Below are 25,237 nucleotides of genomic sequence, written 5' to 3' on the forward strand. Positions count from 1 at the left end.
TACATCGGAAAAAGGAGAGCCTGTGTGCAATATAATATAGTGATCTCTCTCCAAAATGTTGTTTAATTCACCCAAATAAATTGTCAGGCTGCAGTATGCCTCGTTGATACATCATTATATCTATAACGCTGTTAATACATTGACTGCCAACATTTCAAACCAAAGCCTTGCAAGTCAAATTACGACGGACTACTCGGGTTGCATTGCAAAAACGCAATTTGTCGTTGGTCTGCACAACAGTCAAAATCATTGTTCACTCGCGCATGCGTGGTGCGATGACCACCGCCCTTTAAATATATTCTATGACGAAAACAAGCACTGACCAAAGGTTCAAAGTTTCAAGCTCACTAAGTTGTTTTATAAACAAGAATACGTACATGGATATGTACTTCGGAAGATGTTTGCCAACCAGTCACTGCGCACGCACACGTGCGCTAAATGTAAACAAGTGCGACGGCCTATAGAGTAATACTAACTTCAATGCTCATATACATTCTACTCAGAAATTAGCGTGACATGTAGGCGTGAGTGGCGCCCTCGCCGGCCGAACGGTGTTGGGTTTGGAGCACCGCGAAGGGCGCAACTCACGTGACCGTGTCAGACTACTTAAGAATCGGTAATAACCGACAAAAACACAACGACGACAATAGCGATGACAGAACCACAATCAACAGCAACAACGATCAAAACGACAATTGCAATGAAAATAACAACGACAACAGCGATAACACCAAAAACAACAACACCAACAACGATGACAACAACACAACAAAGATAACGACGACAACAGCACCAACAAAATGTCATCAATGACGATACTAACTATGTCAATTAATTAATTAACATTTTTATATAGGGTAAAGTACAATGATACATTTAAATTTAAATGAGTATATTTAAATACATGAATAACATTCACAACGCGTCTTCCCTGTCTGAAAAAAAAATCAATTTTGACCTGAGCTGACACCAGTAACCAAAACACAAGTATTGTACAAGAAACATTCAATGAAATCCAGATGGTTAAATTTTCTAACATTTCAGTAATATATAACAAAATGAAAATGTGGCGGAGGTACTCGATAACATTCCGTAATTGAAAACATTTTAAGTTTAATACTCTGGCACATTGTGACGTCATTTTTTTTTTTACATTTCAGCATGCACATGTCTGACAAAAAATGACGAGCACAGATCAGCACCACTAGCTCTGATGTGACACCGTTGCTCGTAGGTTGTTTCTATTAACGCATAGTTACCAATCCCAACAGATTACCAGCTAATACCATCAGTGAACAACGCCATAACTTTATCTCCAGGTTCGAACGACTAACCAATACCACGCGCGCGAAACGTAAACAAGTGCCTCCACCTCATATAGTAAACATCGAATACAGTATTATGCATGAATTTTAAACCTAGTTAAAAAAATGCGTATCAGTGTGGGAGGACACTAGACTACTGGGGCACGTATGTATCGGATAATTACATTTTCAATAATATACATACTAAAAATAACGGTTATATAGGACCAATAAATAAATATTTGAAAATATAACGATTCCTGGAACACGTGAGGGCGCAAACTGTCGTCGCCGAAACATAGCCCCAACTTAACATGCAAAAAGTCGAATAAATATCCCTGCGTTGTTACTGTAGTACACTGTTTAGATAAATTATACAGAATACATAATATTAAATATGAATATATGTTAAATTGAAATGTTTATATAATAATAATAAAGATTCATGTATTTTTTTAATATACATATATGCTGGTAAGCCACTATAAAAAAAAACACTGTGATATAGACAAGACTAGAATACAACAATTTACGCCATATTTCAACTGCAATGTGTGATCATTTCTATCAAAAAGAGGACGATCTTCTAGAAAAGACGGACAAAATTGACTATCAAAAAAGTCGATGCGTTGGGTAATTAATGAAAACCAAGTATTTTTTTGTGTTTTATTTGAAGTTATATTGTCGGTAAATAGTTGTTGAATAACTAGGGTTGTTGTGTTTAACGCACTCCCGTAGGTAGAATTCGAAAAGCAATTTATGACAATATTTATTGCAATGAAGACAATCAATAATTTAGCAGACAAACAAGTGAATGCGTCACGTTTTGATCATTGTACCTTGCGAACGTCGTAACTTTCATAATTTGATTTTTTTGGTTAATCTACTAAAAATTGAAAAGGCCTTCAACTAAGCTTTACCAACAATACTGCTTTAAGATAGAGTTGGTACATCAATCATGTATAAACCGCGCCCTCTAGCGACGAACCGTGGAAGTGTGAAAGTAAAAACAACGTAGATGTTTAAGGCAATGTCGGTCAAAACGAGCACTGTGTTCTGTTGTTGTTCTTCTTCTTCTTCATTTAGAATAAGCTATTTTTAATGGCGGCGACTACAGATCAAAACAATATCAAACGGCATACTTATTTACGTCACAAGAAGCGCATTGTCGCTAGACGGCGTAAGTTATAACCGGTGCATTACCTAGTAATTAAGGTCACATAAAAAATACAACTAGTTGTGAAATACAGAAAACTTTTTTCAAAATACGAAAATGTTGGTAAAACATGAATACATTTATTTGAAGAATAAAGTTAACCATTAAATGCACTCTATACATATATAAAGAGCCACGTTGCCGCACAATGACGAGGATTTATTTAATTATATACAAGTTTGTAACTACCATTATTTTATAAACGGACATCGCTGGTACTAGTAAACAATATATTTCAAGCCGAGATTGATTATACTTCCCTCATTGGTTATGACGTATTTTCTTTTGTTTTTACAGTCGAAATTTACAGAGGGCCTTATTCAAACAAACGACTTTCAGGAAAACGCACATATTCCTAGGATTGTATTATTAATCATCTTCCCTGTTCGTCGAGGATGCCGCGTGACTAACCATTTCAGTAACGCTCTTGTAAAACAGTTCTTTTCTTACTTCAGAGCCGCAACAACTGTTGATATGGTCCGGGAAAACGGCGTCCTCATCGATGATAATACAGCACAGCCATGAGACATAAAGACCCATGCCGCCCTACCGACACGCGCACGTATCCACGACCATATTGGGGTAGACTTTCAAGACGACATTCCTGCTTTCATCGAAGTACAGAATACTTAGCGGGGAGAGTTTATCGGGAACACAACACGGCGGTGGCACCCCCTTCACTGCGTCTAGCGCGTGGACGATACTTTGAACAGCAGCGTGGTTAGACGGGTTCAATTCCTGTGGGTAAAGATAGGAAATAGCGAACGTGCGTAAAATGATAGTACCAGTACATAATGTGAATACACTAAATAACAAATCAAACTAAATTTGGGGCCAGCGAACTTGAATTAAAGCATTTAACCAAATATTTGAAAGGCTACGTTAAAACACATGTATAATGCTGAAAATAAATACAGATATTAAGGCATATCAAATTCAATTCAAGACGGTTGCTCTATCGGCTAGAACGAAGTTTCATTTATTAGTACCAGAACAGGACTAATGCCCGGGTGATCAACATATGCTAATTAAAACAAGATGCCAATCGGATACGCTGTATAGTTAGTTGAAAATTACATTTTTTTTACCAGAATTGGCAAAAACATTCTTTAAATTAAGAGAATTAAGCTTATCGTCACAAAATGAACAGATGTCAAAGCAATTGGGCTTGGCTATTTTAAAGAAGAAATCCATAATAATATTTTTTTACAAAGAAATGATAAAAATTGAAGACATCGCCACAAAATGAACAAATCTGACTAAGGTCTACCCAAGGCATCTACAAATACAATATCGAAGTGATTGGGATAGCCATTTTAAGGAAGAAATAGGAATTAGCCATTTTTACCAAAATGATAAAAGTTTTCACTTATATTGGAGAATTGAACATATCTTCACAAACTGAATAAATCTGAGAGAACTACCGGCACCCAAGGTAAATTTGTAGTGAGTAGGAGAACCATACAGCTGACGGTTTTGGGGTCATAAATATAAAGTGATGATATGAAGATATGATGATATGATACAGATTATTTGCTAAAGCACTCAAGTATTATAAAATCACTGGATGCACCACCACGTTCGACCTAAGTGACGCAATCGTCACGCGACTACGCCTCTGCCTGAATTGGAGCACCATAAAACAATATAATTTGCAATATGGACAATAATAGATCGGGCAAAAAAACGTTATTTAATCGTCCCCGGTAAGGACGGACATTTTTATTTAGAGATGTGACACCGAAAGTATTTTTCAACTAACGACTTATACTGCCCTCATCGACGATAATATGAAATACGTCTTTGTGCAAGATGAAAAAGTGCAGTAGGTGCAAGCACAACACCCTCTGGTTTGCATAGTGACTGCTAAGTTTATTTACCTTAGTCATTGGGAATGGACATTCTCCGGAACAGTAAAACGCATCAAATGATTTCGGGGATATGACGTAGGCATTCCAACCAATCAACTGGAAATCTACGCGCATCACGTGACGGCCACATAACTTCCACGTGTACTGGTCTTGTTCGTCCTCTTCTTTCTTTCGATTTTTCTGTCGCTGCTTCTCCAGCAGAGTCTTGGTGTGCTTACGTTTCGATTTCACGCGTCTCGTTCGTTTTTTTGATTGTTTCTTCCGGTTCCTTTCGGTGAACTTCGGGAAGGTGTCGGGCATGTTGTTATACATCGTCTCCTCGTCCACTACTTCCGGGTATTCATTGGTCATCAACGCGTAAGTATGAATACTGCGTTTGTTACGGTGAGCCACCGTAAGATTTCCGTCGTTGAATACATCAGGCGAGGCATTAGTATAATATCCCGAGCTGTCGGGATCACTCTCGGCTGGAATCGGGCGTTCGGTCTCTTTCAAGGTTAGATCTTTTGCGAACACCAAAACAAACGGGTTAGCGTGTCGCAGGAATCTGTTACCATAACGATATAACGAGCTGGTATGGTTGGTCATCTTGGATTGCAAGTTGTTCTCGACTCGAAATTGCGCACCAAGTTTAATATCTCCCGTGTTAAATTCAATCGCGTTGGTTATATCAGCGATTTGCCACCCGTAACTTGGTAGCGGAACGTTCAAAGATTTCGTCACCCGACACTGCGAATCTTTTCCCGCACTCTTCTGTAAAATGTCTAATTTCAGTTTTTCGTCGAACTCTTCTTTGCGCAGATCAGTCTTCACCTTGTAAAAATGAAACTGCACGGAAAGTAATGTTTCTTCTACCGGAAGTGACGGCAGGTGCACGTTGTATACATTGTTTAATCCACATCCGGGACCTACAACAGAGAAAAACTCCATGAATGAATGGGCGGATACGTGTAACATGCCTAGAAAAATAGATTTACTTTAAAATGTCGCACTTTTGAACAATAATTTATTTGGCGATCATACCATTTTTTCAATAATAGCTGAACAGTACACCATTCCGAAAGATGGCGCCCCCTGGAGACGAGCGTTCCTGTGACCTCAATGACGTGAATGATGATTGGTCAAAGCAACGTCGTTCACAACTGCATTATCGATGGACGAATTGAGATCAAAACAATAGCCTATTCATTAAGTTACTTCACAAATGAACTGACACTTTGTCGCTAGAGGGCGACATATTTGTTGAGAATTGAAATGTAATATGTGCTAGAGAAACAATAACAATATGCTATTATAGACCACTTTCCCCGAAGTAGCGAGACTGTGATGCAAAAATACTCCTGCTTTGTCATGGCAGAAGATACAAACATGTCAGTTTGCTGTTAGTCGATAGAGGGAAATTTCATTTTTGTGACGTCGATTGGTGCACCCAGAAGCACAATAACAAGCGTGCAATTTTACGTTACAGCCCAAAACGGCACGCGTGCACATGCGAAACGCCGTATTTTCGACTTCCGGTAAATTCGCCCATCTTAAGCATTTCTCCTTTTGACATTGTATGGAACTCGTGATAATAGTACATAATATTACATCATACTCGAATTATCATGCCAGACGGTTTGTGTCGGTTTGTTAATCTCTCTGCATAACTGTGCTTGTTTGAGTTTATCAACAATTCACAACTTGACCTCAGCGCACGTCTCTCATTGACTGTGTAAGACAGGCAGACACAGTGCGGAGAAGGTCATTTTCAAGATGAGGATGCAGGATGTCCAGTTAGAGGGCACACGCATTTGCAATGACGTCATTGCCACATTGCATTGTGGGATATATGTATATGAGCATGGAGGTATAAACACTGTTTACCTGCATGGTATGAGTAACAACATGTTTAGTAGGAAGGCGCCTCTTAAGCCCCCTCTCTAAATCTGACACTGGTATTAGAACGACTTTACGGTTCTGGTGTGACAACCTTTTTTTTTTATAGAATATGCAATGTTGTAAATATAATGTTCGGCATTATAATACTATGAACAAACAAACAAGTCATTCACTGCCAAGTCAGCGAGTTACACACAACCCCCAAAATAACTTAATGAATCAACCAACACCACTCTAATAATATGTTCACATATAATATACATTCAAAAATATTCGCATTATAGCCTTCATAACAATATTCTCTATCATAACTGTGCACACCAAAATAACGAATAGTTAGATCACTTTAAAATCGCCTTCCATCGACCATTCAGCATAAACTCATACAATTTATAACACACGTAATGCAAAGTACATATACTCATTCAAATTCTGATTAATTATTATTAATTATTACAAAATGTTATAGATATGGTGTTTTTGAAGACTGAATTTTAGTTTTCTGTCACTATTCAGAATGAAAACTTTACTTTTTGCTCTGTTTTTGGAGTAACCATAAACATATCACCTTGCCCGTACGTGTAAACAACTTTGTGTTCTTTGGTGGAAAGTCAGTTGGGATGGTTGTTGGGGTGCACTGACCGAAGGTTTAGTAGTGAATGACTTGTTTGTTTGTTTGTTTGTGGTATTATAATGCTGGACATATCGCTATACTCTCTGTTACGTTATGTGAGCAGATGGGAAATATTGGCATTTAGAAATAATATATAATTCTTGACTAAGAGCAACCGAAAAAAATATTTAGCAAAGTGAAAATCGTTTGTTACTGTGAATTTGTAATTGTTTGCTTCGAATACATGTACTAGAAAATACAACTTTGAAAGACTAGTCGTATTCGGGTTGTTGGCGCTAGTTCTGTCGTGTTCGTAGACTGTTTATTTGTTTTTCTTGGTTGGGTGCGCTAGGTCAACAGGTTTGGGCTGTGTATTGGTAGACACTTGTTTGACGAGATTTGTTTTTTTCTTTCAAATAATGTTTAATTCTGTCCAATTGCAGCGTCCTCGATTATCCAGACCAATGTAACCATGGTGTTTGGTTACGAGTTCTTGACGGCCACTTTCGTCTAAGGTAAATTAAAAGAATATACGATATCTTGGAGTTGAAGAGAAAATGTTGGCATTCCAGTTCTTTCATTACAATCCCAACTATACAACTCTATTTGGTTGTGTTTTCGTTTCTCGTTTAGAAAACAGCACTTGAATCATAACAAAACAACTTTGACCCATATTGTCACAGAAGCTGACCGTCGATAGATGACGTGATCGTCATCGTCTTTCTTCTGTCGCAGGGGCGTGAGGCTGACGAGCAACAACGTCGCCACTATCAACGTGATCTGCCGACTTACATATTCGACTTGTGATTCAATCAATCTATATATTTATTTTGAAATATTTTAGGGGAAACCGACTTATTAGAGCCCACCTTGCGTGAAAAATGCAAAAACTGAAATGCAGATAAATGTGTTACCATACTACATGTAACTGTTATATGTAGGAACATTTACATGAGAACGAAAACGAATTTACTGTAAGTTGTATTCATATATTGAAAAGAAATTTTGTTTCAAACAAATATACGCATATACACAAAAGAAAACATTTTGGGGAAGACTGCGCATTTTCATGAAATTGCATGATGGTAAATAAATAAAAAAGCTGCTGTGAAATATACAACTACCGGAAATGTATTCGTATGTATTGTTAACAATGCATGGTACTATATTACAATTATAAGGCTGTAAATACATCGAATAAACGTGAATATTGGTACATTCAGTAAAATACAAGGTTAGAACTGAAAGTAATTTTTTTATGTGAAAATTTGGCAAAAGAAATAACCCATGCATTGTCAAATAGATGGGGTAAAAAAATCAACAATATGCCTCAGCCTGACTGACAGTCCGACACAAAAGTCCCCTCAGTACATATAATGGCATCTTCTGTATAAATGTCGACGACACTCTCATCCTAAATTAACGCAGTTAAGGCAAAACGATACATCATATACCAACAAATCAGTTTTCTGGTTTTCCCAGTGGTAACACAGAATGATACATCATCTTTTTAGTTCAGCTGTCGACTAAGTTGGCAGAGCAGAACTGATTGACTGTCGTGCGTTGTCTGTCGATCATCAACTTTAAATTTTCAACTACTTATTGGACACGTCAGCTGGTCTATATGTACTTAAGGTGGACCTCTTATATTTGTCCATTTCGTGGTGATATTTTCGAATCTCTAATTTAGACATTTTTGGTAAAAATGCTATTTGCAAGAAGAAGGCAGCCCGATTGCTTCGATATATTATATTTAGATACTAGTACTTCAAGTGCACTTTAATCAGATTTCCTCTTTTTGTGGCGATACCTTCAACTCTCTAATTACTATAGTTATTATAGCCTTTCCCAAAATCCTAATACAACATACACGAACAAAACGTGTTTTTTCTAGGTTCTGCGTACATTAATGTACTCCGTGGTAACACACCAACTTGTTTTAACGTATGAGGTCGACATAAATTTTTGTCCTCTTTCATAAAATAACCCGGAATAATTAATAATTTTCAAAAATACTAACTCGTATTATGGTGTCTGCCATGCTTGTGTGTGGTACACCTATGAATACTGAGTGAGACACGCTGGCCATATATTTCCGTATAGATATGGCTGAATGTCGGTCCGATCTATGTTGAATTTATGTTATTTTTGATCGGGTATTTGTGGAGTTTCTGCTATTTTTGATCTGGTCATTGTGGAATAAAATTGCGTGAATGATGTTTCATATAAAAGCATATGTATATGTATGCGCTGACCAAATAGTACCTGAACACAACAATTGAAATACATATGGCTGAATGTCGGCCATTTTCTGCTATATTTGATCTGTATACATTGTATAATAAAAGTACGTAAATGAGTTTTTATCTGCAGATAAAATCAATACTGGGGTTACAGTTACTACTCACAAGAAGACGCTATCAGTGACAGACATTTTATAGCTATTCCATAAATATCATAGGCAATACAAAAATATCTTCATTACAGAATAATATAAACTATCACTAATTTGTTGTTGGAGACCAGCACATAACTCAAGGTATGGCGAATGAGAGTAGGGTGTTTTCGCGTGCCGTTGAGCTCCATCAATATTATGCAAACTATGCCTCATATGGCGTCTCGACCGAAGATTACTTTTTTTTAAATAATTCACTGTCTTGTACGTTTCTATCCACCCATCCATGCGACATTAACTGTGCCATTAGATGGCTATCGCGCCACTCCAACTAATGAGAAATAGACCACTTATTTAGGGACAAAACAATCATATTTATGGTGCTGATTTTATTCAGACGAGGGTTGAAAATTTGAATTAATATTTTGATAACTTCATAAATCATAGACATACACAATTTGCGTCATATATTTAGTTTGGATGTTGTTGTTTTTTTAAAAAAAAACGGTACATCACTGACACACGCACTATCCGTACAGTGACGCCCTCCTGACTACTGGAAAATTAATATGGAGACATTGTCGATTTTCCGGCGTCTAACAAATTTGGCGAGTAAACAACGTAGATAGCCACGCTGATAGACGAGGTACTGATCGTGGTCGTGTTTCAGAGTTGTTTCTCAAGTCGAACGGATGGGGATGGTTTGAACGATACAAATGCCTACATCGGTAACAGAAAATGTGTTTTAACAAGAAACAAGTGTATGCGTTTAAATATTAAAAAACACATAGTCTGCGTCCGTAGTTCGTACAATGTATGTCATTAATTCTGATGGGAAATTAGGTGACACACGATTTTATATCTCATATATTATGGGCAGTTCTGTGTAATAATGTAGTGTAATATTTTCTTATTTCTCCACACTGTGTAATTGACCTTTTGATCTATGGCAAAGTAAGCTAGTATTTCGAGAGATTCGTGGTTTTTCCTTGCTCGCTACCATGATTGTCGCGGAAATGTATTGAAATGCAATACTAGTCGTATGTCAATATAGACACGTTAAAAAAACACAGGGTCGATTCAATCTCGAGATAATGAGTCATAGTCATAGAGAGACGTGAAATGTTTTGTGTCGCCGTGTGCATTGTTTCTGGTCCTCTCAAACATGTAATCGCACCTTTCCATTCAGTTGCGCCCTCTAGCAACAAACCAGTTCTGTGACGTCAAACGGTTAGTCGTTCGTTATTTATCAAGTATTAAATTTGTTATTGACCTACAACCATAAAATCGACACAGAACGCCAAATAACCTGACTTTCCATTTACACATTCCCATGATATTTTATTTTATTGAAAAACAAAACAAAACAAAAAATAAGTCTATGCTGGGATGGATATCGGACTAAATAAACGCCGAAGTCACATATGGATAATATCTGTAAAATAAAACACCCGGCACTCGGTAAGATTGACCACTGCGGAAACAAAAATTGCTAATCCAAAATGCATTCAACTAAGTACTGAAGAAATCTACGGTCGGCGTGTTTGCCATAGCTAAACTCAATTTGATAGTAAGATATTCTCGGAATGCCCGGGACGTTTGCTTCTACAAACCGCGATAACACCTGACAACTGCGATGATTGACGAGACAGCGTAGTAATAAACTGACCGAACACATCGAGAATTCCGCAGACCAATTTCCATTACTATTGCAACGTCGCTACTCGCCATAGAGGTGCCAATGAGAAACTTCCGTTATCTGTTTGAACAAGAACTTCCCGGATGTTATTGCGTCGTAAAAAATCAATTCACATTAAGACAGAAATCTTTTGATAGTTGCCAGTGATCGACTTGCGGGTGTTTTTCCTAGTGACCAGATTGCCGTAAGTGCGTAATGTAATGGATGTCACTCTGTGTTTGGCGAAGCGTGGAACATGCTTGGGTTGTTAGAGAGGCAATTAACGGTTAAATGAAACCCATAGCATATTTCGATTATACGTCAAATAGCTTTTCGTAACCAGAGAGAAGTACGTCTAAAGGTTGTGAGAAGAGTTGGCTGCTCGCTACTTGGACCATAAAAAAATACGAAAATTGAAACCAAATTTGCTTGTAACTCGGCATTAAGTCTTCGTTTTAAACAGCATTGAGTGCCGTTGTCCGAATGTGACCTTTGAGAGGCTCAACTGCCTTGCTGCGTGGCTTGCGAGCTCTGTGTATGAAGTACAAGTTGTAGTTAACGTACACATGGAGTGCCAAGGCCACCACCAAGTCTACGATTTGCCCAAGTTTAGATTAATTGTTTATCCCACAGTTCTCCCAAAGCTCAGTTCTGAGAGACGAACCCTAGAGTGGAAGGCAGAGCAAAAAGTGTTGTGTAGCACACTTTCACAGAGCTTAGTTTGAATTTGAGGCTACGTACTCGAACAATTGTTAAATTGATTGCGTAATTATTCGTTAAAAATCTAACACGACCCTTTTTAAGCTCCGCTGTCGACTTTGACGAGCGGAGCTTATCATATGAGTGATTGTCTGTCGTCGTCCGTCGTCGTCCGTCGTCCGGCGTCCGTCGTCCGTCGTCCGTGTCAATGTTTTACTTTTTCGACTTCTTCTTGAAAACTACAAGCCTGAATGCTTTGATACTTGGTGTATATGTATGTACCTTGGGTAGACCTCTCTCAGATTTGTTCATTTCATGATCATATCTTCAATTCTCTAATTTTGGTGAATATTTTTGTCATTTTTGGTAAAAAGTGATATTTTCGACTTCTTGTTAAAAACCGCAAGTCCAATTGCTTTGATATTACATATATGGGTAAGACATGTGGATCTTTCTCAGATTTGTTCATTTTGTAATGATATCTTTAGTTCTCTAATTTTGGTGAATATTTTTGTCATTTTTGGTAAAAAGTGATATTTTCGACTTCATGTTAAAAACCGAAAGTCCAATTGCTTTGATATGACATATATAGGTACTACATGTGGATCTATCTCAGATTTGTTCATTTTGTAATGATATCTTAAATTCTCTAATTTTGGTGAATATTTTTGTCATTTTTGGTAAAAAGTGATATTTTCAACTTCTTGTTAAAAACCAAAAGTCCAATTGCTTTGATATTACATATATAGGTACTACATGTGGACCTCTCTCAGATTTGTTCATTTTGTAATGATATCTTAAATTCTCTAATTTTGGTGAATATTTTTATCATTTTTGGTAAAAAGTGATATTTTCAACTTCTTGTTAAAAACCAAAAGTCCAATTGCTTTGATATTACATATATAGGTACTACATGTGGACCTCTCTCAGTTTTTTTCATTTTGTAATGATATCTTCAATTCTCTAATTTGGGTGAATATTTTTGTCATTTTTGGTAAAAAGTGATATTTTCAACTTCTTGTTAAAAACCGCAAGTCCAATTGCTTTGATATTACATATATAGGTACTAAATGTGGACCTCTCTCAGATTTGATTATTTTGTAATGATATCTTTAATTCTCTAATTTTGGTGAATATTTTTGTCATTTTTGGTAAATAGTGATATTTTCGACTTCTTGTTAAAAACCGCAAGTCCAATTGCTTTGATATTACATATATGGGTACTACATGTGGATCTCGCTCAGATTTGTTCATTTTGTAATGATATCTTTAGTTCTCTAATTTTGGTGAATATTTTTGTCATTTTTGGTAAAAAGTGATATTTTCGACTTCTTGTTAAAAACCGCAAGTTCAATTGCTTTGATATTATTACATATATAGGTACTACATGTGGACCTCTCTCAGATTTGTTCATTTTGTAATAATATCTTTAATTATCTACAGTAATTTTGGTGAATATTTTGGTCATTTTTGGAAACAATTATATTTTCTTCTTGTTAAAAACCACAATCATGTATGGTAAAAAATGATATTTTTGAATTTTTTTTGAAAACAGCAAGTATCATTGAATTGATACTATTCATATTGTTCATTTTCTAATGATATCTTCTGTTTTATAATTGAAATGTGCATTGCAAACAGCGGAGCTATCTCAGCCGAGAGGCTGCTTGTTGGATTAAACTATACTGAAACGTTACTGGGAAACGGTTTGCATTGTTTTTAGTGTCGACGAAGCCTTTCCGATGTAAATGATTCCCTCTTAACGGCGTCACAATTTAGCGTTTTCCACGTACAATTATATAATATCAACATCATAACAACTAATGTACGTCGATTTCAATTATACCCACGTTAAAATCGCACTCTGTCGCTTGAAGTGCTACAGCCCTCACGACACAAGGCATTAATTTTCCATAAGTTTACGTAAACAACGTAACAATATAAAAGTTATTTTTTGTTTTACAGACACGTCCGTGGACACAATAATTTGTCGCGATAAACACGTAAAAATTCAATTTATTGTAGAAAAAATGTTGAAAATGAATTACGAATGTGTGGACATCGGGGTCGTACGTGAACTGTGTGCAATATATTGTTGAGTGATATACAACCGTAGTTTGAGAACAGTTTCAACTGACACGTAATTATAACGTACAATCGTGTTGTGATATTTCATCACACAAACCTAGACCTAATACGCAGATGGATGTCAAGGTCTCGTTGAGGGCGAGAAAGATGTATTTTCCCCTCAAATAGTGTTACATTCCCTCCCATCATCGCGTTCTTCACTGCCCTCACTTGTGTAACAATGGTAATTGGTGTAACCATAGTAATTGTAATTGACGGAAGAGATTGGAACTCTATCTGAAGGCCAAAACAAGTCTCGTGGCGAGACCAACTTGCAAAATATTGGTGGCTTCCTTGACCCGAGCTTTTAAAATATGTATATGTAGAGTAATTGACGAAAGGCGAGTTAATAATAAATAGCATAGCAACAGATTATGAAGATTTCACTGGTTGCTAATCGAAGTACAAAGGGACATGGCAATTTCTAGTCTGTTTTAATCAAATGAGCTCTAATGACATACAATGCTAGGGTGTTCATATTACGCATATGGAAACAACACCTAGACTGTTAGGAACTGTTTTGGTCGCCCGAAAAATGCTCATGAGTATATGCCATATTATATGACTCATTACCACATGGTTTCTCATTTACATATTAAAACAAAAAAAAATCTATGTTATCCATACCTCGAAGTTCGGTTAACTGTTATTTAAAGTTCGAGATACTAAATGTAGACGTTCAACAAAAACAAAAATATATGTTGCCCGTAACTCGAAGTTTAATTGAACATCGAGTTACAATTTGGGCGTGGTTTCGCAAAAGTAGGCGTGGTTTCTGAAATATAATCGTGTTAATTTTTGTATCTCGATGTATTCGTAACTCGATCTTCGTAACTCAATGTCCGTAACTCGAACAGTTCAACATCTCATTGAAAGTACAAAATGGAGCTTCTGCCGACAAGGTGTCAGTATAGAGCTTTCATATTGACGCCAATCGTTATCACCAGATCTGGAGACATCGTTATCACCAGATCTGGCGCAATCGTTATCACCAGATCTGGAGACATCGACTAAAAGTTAAAATCCTGTATTATATATAAAGGTCATGCAATTATTGTATAATTGATGTTGTTAACATTTAGATGTTTCTAGATATTATTTTAAAATTGGTGTAGAATTGTTTGCGCTAGCCACGAGTGCAAAATTGTATCTTGTGGGAAGAAATCGGGATTAGACGGAGTTTGGAGTAGGTTAGCGCTCTGTGTGTAGCAAAGGCTAGTTCGGTTTCAGCATTGTTTGGAGCTCGGTAAACTGTTTTTGCCTCAATGCCTAACAGAATCGTAACTTCAATGATTTCATCATATACTTTATTTGAAATTAGCAACATCTTGAATTAGCGAATTTAATGATTAGCTAAATTAACTAAAACAACATGCTAGTTATCGTATTAGGCCAGTGCCATGAAAACAAAATGGCGGCGCATCACATCGCTTACATCAACGCCATTATTTTCCGAAAACAGGGTAAATTTTCTAAACTCGGCATGTTTTACTATACTTAATTAACCAACAACGCGTTTAGTTTTTCCGGCAAGCTTCCGCGTAAAATGACTGGGACGTATTTGTTGAAATATGTTCTTGCCCGAAGCAGAAGAGCGGCATGACTTCTTGTCCGCTCATCAGGAGAATCAGCACGACTATGCTAATATTTGAGTTACAACAAAGTAGCGATATTACCCAAGGCTGTAAATGTAGAACTATCTTGCTGGGTATGTAATGATCCCGGTTCATCCATAACAAGAAGTGTGGTCAGACTGACGTCGGACTCCAAGCGAGAACCTAAATTCATGCTGTTTCTTTCTCCACTGAAAGCAACGTACGGAAGAAGAAACGAAAACATTCGCGAGTAATTATTGTAGAGCATACTATATTGTCACACGGGAACACCTAAAGAGTTTCATCGAAAAACGGTCACCATTAAGAACCTTGTCGTCTGCGCTGTGAAATAAAACATTTGCATAACAAATAACCCACTGCGCATGCGGTGGAAATGATTATACATTCGTATTTATTATAGATTTTTGTGTGCGAACCCACAAACATTGTACGCACAGCTGATGAATTCATCGACATTTCTCCCCTGTTTTTGTATTCTTTTGGCAATTCTGTTTTTGAGCTATGAATGCCAATCAAGCGACAGAGCATGACGAAATTACCTGTGATTACTGTGTGTTGAGAGGGTCTAAAAGAACCGTAATTGTAACCACCCAGGAGAGTCTACTTTTCTGGCCATAATTCACTGTATTTAGGTAATTACTGTCGATGTGACTTTTACAGAACACGGCTCCACAAAACGACTGAATGGATGGTGAGACAAACAACTCCAAATAGAGTAGATGGATATTCGCTTTTGATAATAGACATTGTGAATGTATGGAATTAATGATGACGTATTTAAGCGATTTATCACTGATTTATTTAACTTGCGCGTGAATAGGAAAGTTGTTCAAACGCGTTGTGCTTGATACACTCCGTCCACAGTGCGTTCTTCTTTTGACGAACCAATATTCACTCTGACTATGTAACCAGATAGAAAATCTCTCACTTGAAATACAATTACGGAGAGCTTGTGCGTGTTTCAACAATGCTCCCGCCGAAATGATACAGATCCAATATTTTGAAGTTTATATATACAGCATGTTTGTTGTGCTTTTGTAAAACATCGTATAATTATATATTTACAATGCGTATAAACTACATATATATTTTCATTTGGCGCTGTAATCTCAGTAATACAAAAGTCTAGTGAGTACGCGTGGGTCCGAGCTTGCAAGTTACTAAAAATAAAGGAAACTTCACTACAATTTAAGTGTATATGTATATCAATATAGAGAACTTGAAAAAGTAAGGTTAATTTACATTATGTACACGACATGACATTTGTGTGAATATTGATCATGCAAGTACAACGAGCCGGGTACTTCTGCTCCTATAACACCTAAATGATTAACAGGAACGTGTTGTTACATTTTAATTGCAGTTGTTGAATGTTTGAATGACATAGATTGCTCGGGCTCCATGACAGAACTATTTTGGTACACATCTCTTAGCGTGGGGCATAGTACACACTCTGCTTTAAAACACCTCTAATCATATAGGCAGTGTATTTATAGCGAAATGCTCGTCGTGCAGCACGCCGCAGATTTTCGGGTTATACACGTTTAGTATACGTCGCTTTGGAATCGTATCGAAAACGACACAGTTCGCATTCCATAAACGTGAAGCCTGGCAATCTCTACCTGTGAGATGCTTTTTGCATTAAATTGAACATCTTATGACGGTTCCTAACTTTAATTTCCTTTTAATAAATCTACTTTTAACCGGCCTTGAATTGTACAGTAATAATGGACCACCTGCGCCTCGCATCCCGTTACGAGACGCACAATAATAAATCAGAAACACTACGTTGCGGTGTTTGTTTTTATCGCATTTAGAATACGCAAGAAGTTACAACTGGTTTCCCGGCCGGACTATCGAAAATAGGGCACTGCCAACTATGTCCGTCGGTTGTAAAGCGTTTACGTAAACACAGATCTTACGTATGATAACTTCAAAGTGACATATACACTAAGACGAGCGATGTCACTTTCCGTGCGCTGGTGTGGCTCGCAAACAACATAAAACTGCTGTCCGTATAGGGAGTCATGTCAGCGATTTTACATGACAGCGATATTGGTACTAGTGGCGATATGCGAGGGGAGGACAAATACACAGAAAAAATAACATAGAGGTGAACTGTAGTTGTGATATTACAGATGGATGTAAAATTAATAAGCCATTCATCCAATCTATTAAGTCAATCTCGGACAGCAATACAGATATTGCTTTTGTTTTGTGTTCAAGTTTATTTATCACTTGTTTGAAAATGCGCACAAGCTTTGAAATCAATTTCAGTTGAAAGTTTAAATGATTTTGAGTACACGTAAGTAACATAAAAAATGCTGAAACAAATCCTCGAAGTTATCAATATTTAATGTGTATCATAAAGTAAACGATTGTTGGTATATTATATACATCTACTTTACGTGGTATGTAACCGCTTCACGTGATCAAAGCTATGATGTTATCATGGCGTGGCGTGCGTCCGAATTCCGCGCAAACGGGGCATGGCAGTTCATACCAAATGAGAGAGACGCGGCGCGACGCCAGTACTACTGGCAATGTCTGTCTTAATTAAGGGCGGTGGTCGTCGCGCAGCGCGTGTTCGAATTTCATGTAAACAAACAATGCAATTTACACGCGTTGTGTACGTTGCCATGAGTCCCATATCGAACAGGACGCGGCGCGATGACCACCACCCTTTAATAAGGTAAAATACATTGAAATAGCTTCATGCCATTTCTAAGAATTTGTATCTGTGCATTATTTAACAGAATCTCGATTACAATATAGTGCCATTAGCGATTAGCCATCTCGTATTAGTAAAACCACAAATTAGCTAAATTAACTAAAATAGCATGCTAGCTGCAGTATCAAATGAAGTGGTGTCGGTTGCTGCTTTAGTCCTGAAAGGGTGATTTTAGTTGTTTTTACGCAAACAGAATTACTGTGATTTGTCGTAAAGTTAAAACGTCTGTGGATAATCTGAGGACACAGACTACTAAATTAGTAAGTTGGCTATGAAAATCCATCTATGTATAAAATATTTGTATAATCTATTATTATATGTTCTACCCTATTTTGGCAATACCCCCGTAATTTCAGAAATACCTGTTTACACGTCTGATTACATTCTTGAAAATGTTTATGATAATTTTTCTAATACTTTCGATAAAGGCACTGTAGTATTTGGTTCTTCGTTTTTATTGTATATAATCTCTTTGTATATAATCTCTTTAAAATAAATAAATAAATAAATAAATAAATAAATAAATAAATAAATAAATAAATAAATAAATAAATAAATAAATAAATAAATAAATAAATAAATAAATAAATAAATAAATAAATAAATAAATAAATAAATAAATAAATAAATAAATAAATAAATAAATAAATAAATAAATAAATAAATAAATAAATAAATAAATAAATAAATAAATAAATAAATAAATAAATAAATAAATAAATAAATAAATAAATAAATAAATAAATAAATAAATAAATAAATAAATAAATAAATAAATAAATAAATAAATAAATAAATAAATAAATAAATAAATAAATAAATAAATAAATAAATAAATAAATAAATAAATAAATAAATAAATAAATAAATAAATAAATAAATAAATAAATAAATAAATAAATAAATAAATAAATAAATAAATAAATAAATAAATAAATAAATAAATAAATAAATAAATAAATAAATAAATAAATAAATAAATAAATAAATAAATAAATAAATAAATAAATAAATAAATAAATAAATAAATAAATAAATACTACCACCGATAGAGTTATCGGGTTTAAATCCGGTCAGGTTGTGTGTTAGACGGTAGATTCAAATATGATTATTGACGCACGTCCCTAACGGTTTGACAAGTGCGCCACCTAGCTGAAATCAAGCTGAGGAATACTAATATGTTTGACATTATTTGTTTGTTTGTTATTAGTTTCAGCATGTATCTACTAGTATGTTCACGACCGAAACGCGTGTTTGTGCAAAGAAGCAACTGACGTGGTCAAAGTTCAAGTTACTTATATGGCAGTCAGCAATCCTTACCTTCCCAACGTCCAATAATAGAATTGTACACGCGATTTTATCCTCTGGGGGATATGGTAAATTTGCAGCTGATCTTAAACTTGCAATTGTACTAGAATTATGTAACGGTCCGAACGAAGATCAAGCACGCATCTTTCCCCTCACGTCTACATTTCAAAGAAACCATAATTTGATAATAAACTTGACAGACGCGTTTTCCTAAAATCCTAAAACTAGAAAACAACGTACGGTGTGCGTACGCGGCAATGTTGTAAGGGAAGTATCTAATCAACTCCACATTGTACCACAAGTCATTCATTCAATTTAATACACAATCCGGTTTAAAAGTTTCAGGAAACCAACCCTAAATACAGTGTGCTTTCAATTCATTTGCAATGTATTGACAGAAACAAGAAATACCGCAAATCCAGGGCGACCGGAGCCAATGTGTCAGCGCGAAACAAAGAACATATGTGATCACTGTCTTCCCTGCAGAGAATGGGCTTCAAGATTCCAACCAGCATAGTTTGCGTAGGCCTGCGACGCAACTATTTGGACATCAAGCTTCCAGTGTTTACATGAACATCTAGGCTCGGGTCTGCCCTACAAAACATACCACTTCCGTCGAACGACAAATCCCACGAGTCTTTCAGGTTGAACCTTCAATTTGACGGGCCGTGCATCGAGGGACGGGCGGCGATGAAAGATGTCGTTTTCATGCACATGCATATCTTTTATCCCGAACCCATTTTGTTCACGCCACGATCTCTGTTTCGGATTGTACGCCGTAATTCTCTCAGATCAATTTATACACCCCCCTGACACCGTAGGAATTTTCATGAGGAAAATAAAAACTTTTCCCGATTTAGCACGATATCCTGCCTGGTGTCCAGATGCGGGCATTTCAACCCGAAGTTGTTTATCATGCCAGTATTTACCCTACGTCACGTTCTGCGGAAAGCCAGTCGACAGAGCAACACGCCTTTTCAAAATACATTGGCAAACTGTCGCTTCAAACTTTTGGCGATGAGCTGATACTTTCGGTGCCAAACCACACTAGTATTAAGAATGGGTAGCTGAAGTATTTTCAATCAAACGCGACGCAAACTTGGGGCAGCGCAAACGATACAGAAATTTGCGCTAGGGTATGTCAAAGATCAGGCACACTTAGACTTAGCATGGTAGATCACATTGCAAACATTGTGTACAAGTAACTCTATGCCTTTCACCCGACTCTTATATTAAACTGTGAAATACACTGAACTCCAATTGGAACATTTGAGATGACTGAACACTATATTATAGGCTAGTCGCTCAGCTATAATGAACACCAACTAAAATCACCATCACACCCATAGCCGGGTGTTTCCCGAATTAAAAATATTTGTTATATGCTTTCACACTTAATCTCACTCACTTTCGATAATATCAGGTATATAAACTAATTTGTTCTTCATTAGTTGGGTTCACCACCGTCCCCAAGAGCAAGTCAGCGTTCATGCTTCAACGGAGGGTTTATCCAAATACTGGAACTCCACAACCAAAAATCATTGACCATGTCCAAGCAACCAATTTTCACAGTACAATTGACAGTGATTCGGAGAACTATTAACGCAAATGTTGGACCAATGACAACCTTCTTTTTTAAATTGCCGATATACAGAGGTGGCAATTATCTATTTGGGTGGGTTGGTTTTGTTGTTGGTTGAACATACAACATCATTTCCGCAAACGCAAAGAAATAGCGATCATTATCAGTTAAAACGACGAGGGTGGTATATCGACTGAAGACTCAATATTAGCCTACTTGCGGTATTCTAAAGTAATCGTACTTTCCTTTCAATATTTTGATTCTATGTATACAAGACGCAGTCAGAGTTACAGGTTAAAATGGACGTCGTTCAAGTACACGGTAGTTAATTTTAAATGACAGAGAAAAGACTTTTGTTTGAGCGAAGCTCAAGTTTTTCAAGTGGGACAATTGCATTATTGATGTAGATAACTTGTACCGTCTATTCGATTAACAAATAAAATGTTTCTATCCCCACCAACGTATGCGTGCAGCAAAAATTACCCGGTTTAAATCACAATGTGTGACTGAGTGTGTTCCCGGGACCTGACCAAACACGGTGCTTAAAATCGACTGTTCCTCCTCAGCATGTGCAAGCAACACGTCACACTGCAATAAGAGGGGTGAGGAGGTAAATAGGCAATCCAAACAATAAACTGAAACATCACCATGTTTACATTTCAACAAAACAAACAAAGCGGTTTCGCAACTTCTCAAGATAAAAAGTGTCCTTTTATTAGTCTGTCCCACAAGTGGATTTTTCCCTTCAATAACCCCGACAACAACATAAAAATATCACACTGCGGGTTCTACTCAGAATTTATCGCTGTTATGTGGCCTTTGTATACGCGATTAGGATTGCATATGTGGGAACCGTTTACGGATATAAAAGACTGTCTTCTTGGGACAAAGTAAAGAGAATGTACGCTGTGGTAAACGGAGGTACATGCAGAGTTTTGGTTGTAAGTATACAATGCCGTTGTTCATATTATCTAAAGGGGAATCCTTCAGTGACTTGCATCGCTATTCAGCACAAGTATATATACAGGGTGAAGTAGGATAAATTATATGATTAGATATTTTGTTTTAGACGGAAACACATCATGGTTATACTTACACAGATATTGCGTAATACTATGTAGCAATCATACAAATTAATTAACTACTATAGCGTCATTCAGTTATGAATCTATTAGAAGCCCGAGAGTTCGACCCGCAGCGTTATTGTAGATGTATATAAGCTAGTATGTCGTATTTTCTGATATGTTGGCTTACGAACTGTCACCTTCATTATGCGACAAATAAGGTAGATAATATGATGGCCGAGTGTGGAAACGGGATTGAGTCCGCCGTGATATTGTCGTGTAATCAGGTGAATTGTCCCACACTGGCAATTGACCCTTTAAAAATGAATCAGTCGTATATTTTGTAATATTTTGTGCTATGCGATGTTCCGGACAATGAATGTCACTATTGTATCTCCTGAGTTTTTCTGCATTTTACAAGTGCGAGTTAACTCGAATTGTCTCGTTCAATTTGTTTAAGGTTTCTTCCGACTAATCCTCTGTACGATTTTCATACGAGTATATTATAGTGTAGTAATCGGTCATACAGCGAAGATCATTTCTAGGGGAGCGTTGTTTGCCAGTGTAGTCAGTGATTGTTACTATAAACCGCACAGAACTGGTTTATGCAATCGCGATCACGATTGTTTCATGTAAAAACAAAATTAGCAAACATGAATCTTTCATATACTCATTCCTTACTGAATCGCATAGGAGTTCACCGTGTAATATGTCTCACGGATTTGTTCATATAATCGGTCCTACAGGATTACATAGGACTGCTTCATGCGACTGGCCCTATATGAACACATAGGACTGCTCCATGTAATCGGTTCTACAGTCTATATTGTCCCATTTAACAGGCCATAACAGATTAGTTCAGCACGTTGTACTAATGGATCGATCAATTATATCCCTTACCCATCGGAAGGGGCATATATTCTAGGCTATGTTGACATTAAACGTTTGTAAAGGGCGTTTTTCTTGTATAGAAAAACACTTAGAGCCAAAACGCGTAGAAGTTAGTGACCCAGCTTTGTATTATGGCATGTCTATTATATAAAGACAGCTCCGTCATGTTTGGTATGGAATACATCTCATGGAAGATATATTGTCGTATAATGCTGTGATTTAAAGAAAACGCACGTATGTGTATACTAGTTCGGGTATAGTTTGTTACAAGGATACGCAGCATTTACCACCAAGAAGTAGCGATGTCTTGAGCAGATAGCTTCGAGCAGGCATTATCCGCTCTGCCGGACATGAAAACAAATATAAGAATTAGCAGCTACGAGTTAAGAGGGAAAATTAGATGCTTACCCAGCTTAGCCCGAACTGTACGAATCGTGTTCCACTTTTTTGCATCGTCGCTCCATTCTCTCGCTCGCGATAAATGCTCCAACAAGTGCACCATGTGTCGAGGCGGTCTGTCGGCAAAATTAGCCTTATCGTCCAACTCGTATTCCGGCAGTCTGAGAAGCTGTTTCAATGTTTCCTGCAAGGCGACAACTTTGTCTCCATCTAACCGATGTGTCTGACAAGTAGTCGCCCAGAAGATTAAAACACACAGCGATGCGACGCGAATGGCAGTTGTCGTCTTCATTTTCAAAGTTAAATCCCTCACTGGTTTGTCAAACGCAAAAACCAATCGTTCACATGAGAAGACTCATGTATTGATGGTACCCTACTCTTAACACTGATCCTGTAATTGGTGCCCTGCGAGGCTTTTCTCAACTCAATTCACACACAAATTCGCGGCTGAACTTTGACAGTGCCAATTAACTCGTCAAATCGGGTCAGAACTCCAGCAAGTTTGAGATATAGTCGGACGTCTTCTAACTATCCTCTGGCGCGAAAATCCTGTTTCCAACGGCGCGTAAAAGTTACAGTAACAAACAGCGATTCGGAGTCGGTGATATATGACAAGGGTCTGTAGCGATGCTATGAGTAAGAATAACACGCCTCCAGATGACTACGTATGACTCCGCCTCAAAAAACACTTAAGAGCTAAGGGCACTTAGCGTTTGGGTTATACCACTTTACTGAAAGGGGGTATCATAATGTATGATAGCGCCAATAGTTCATCAAACAACACAACTTTATCTGACCCAAATTTGGTAGAATTTAGATTCTAACATCAGAAAAAAACAAACTGGTGACATACTGGGACAAAGTGGATCAAGAAAAAGTAATTTACTTTTTTTTAATCTGTTTTAAATTGAATACCACATTGTGTGAATATATCATAAAATTACCGTACTGTAGCTCAGTTGCCACGATGCGATTACAGCAGAACCTAAAATTGGTGAGAGGGTGATGGCGAACTTACTGCAAAAGGGGGTATCCCCGTCGCATCACTATTTACAAAACACGAATTCACGATGAATGTGTGATTAACGTTTCCTAGTTTACACACTATAAGTGTAATTAAGGCAAGCAGAGAGCATGGCAAAATGTGCCTAAGTACACGTCGTAAAGTCTGGTATGGTCATTTGAGAGCCTTTCCCTACATGCAATGTCAGTTTAGTTTACTGTCAAAATGAGCAGTGTAATTCAATGACATCTCACTGGCGGTCAACTTTAACGATTTAAGTTGGCGCATGCGTCGTGGTGGCACTATTTCATGTTCCTTGTGAGGCCGGTGATATGTTACTTATAGTGTTTGAGAAGTAGCAGTCTGTTGATGTTCACATCACCACATGATGGAAATTTCATCGAATTGATGTTGCAATAGAAAAGGACTGCACAATAAAAATGTCTTCCTTTGTGAATATATATTTTTGTTTTCGCTTTAATTATTCATCCTGAAATGGGTACCAAACCACATACTAGTAACTGAGTATGTGGATTGCAAGGTTTGACACACACTTGTGAGCGTATAGGAGATTGTTTCTGGAATTGGTGTCTCCAAGTGGCACTTAAAACAAGTTTAAGCGCCAGCGTGGAAGGTTTTGGAGTTTACAACATTAATTGGGAGAAAAAGCCTAGAGGTCACTTGACCCTGTGTGAAATCGGACAAGGGGTTTACATTATAATAAATACATGGGTTGAACAAAACACCCGGTGTAACTTGTAACGTTGATGACAGTTAGTAGAGACGACGTTCTGACAATTAATATAATACGGGTGGCAGCTCATTTTTACTGAGATGAAAAGCATATATACTAACTAGA

The 25,237-nt window shown here is 37.0% G+C and overlaps 1 protein-coding gene across 1 annotated transcript; it reads right to left on the reverse strand.

Moving 5' to 3' along the window:
* Positions 1-2,580: 2,580 nt before the first annotated feature.
* LOC100329016 (bone morphogenetic protein 3-like protein) lies at positions 2,581-23,949 on the reverse strand. The gene is made up of 3 exons (XM_002735352.4): positions 23,385-23,949; positions 4,401-5,299; positions 2,581-3,258 (listed from the first exon to the last, which is right to left on the reverse strand). Exons 1-3 carry the CDS (start codon positions 23,665-23,667, stop codon positions 3,067-3,069), a joined length of 1,374 nt encoding a protein of 457 aa, XP_002735398.1. The 5' UTR covers positions 23,668-23,949; the 3' UTR covers positions 2,581-3,066.
* Between the last annotated feature and the right edge of the window lie 1,288 nt (positions 23,950-25,237).

Source organism: Saccoglossus kowalevskii, chromosome 19 (assembly GCF_978046115.1).
Source record: "Saccoglossus kowalevskii chromosome 19, keSacKowa6.1, whole genome shotgun sequence".
NCBI classification, from domain to species: Eukaryota; Metazoa; Hemichordata; class Enteropneusta; family Harrimaniidae; genus Saccoglossus; species Saccoglossus kowalevskii.

Bases quoted from the DNA above. Each gene is read 5' to 3' on its own strand.
- LOC100329016 (XM_002735352.4), bottom strand. From the start codon at position 23,667: ATGAAGACGACAACTGCCATTCGCGTCGCATCGCTGTGTGTTTTAATC. The intron at 5,300-23,384 runs GTAAGCATCTAA...TCTCTGTTGTAG, and splicing joins TACAGTTCGGGCTAAGCTGG to GTCCCGGATGTGGATTAAAC. The intron at 3,259-4,400 runs GTAAATAAACTT...CTTTACCCACAG, and splicing joins GTCCATTCCCAATGACTAAG to GAATTGAACCCGTCTAACCA.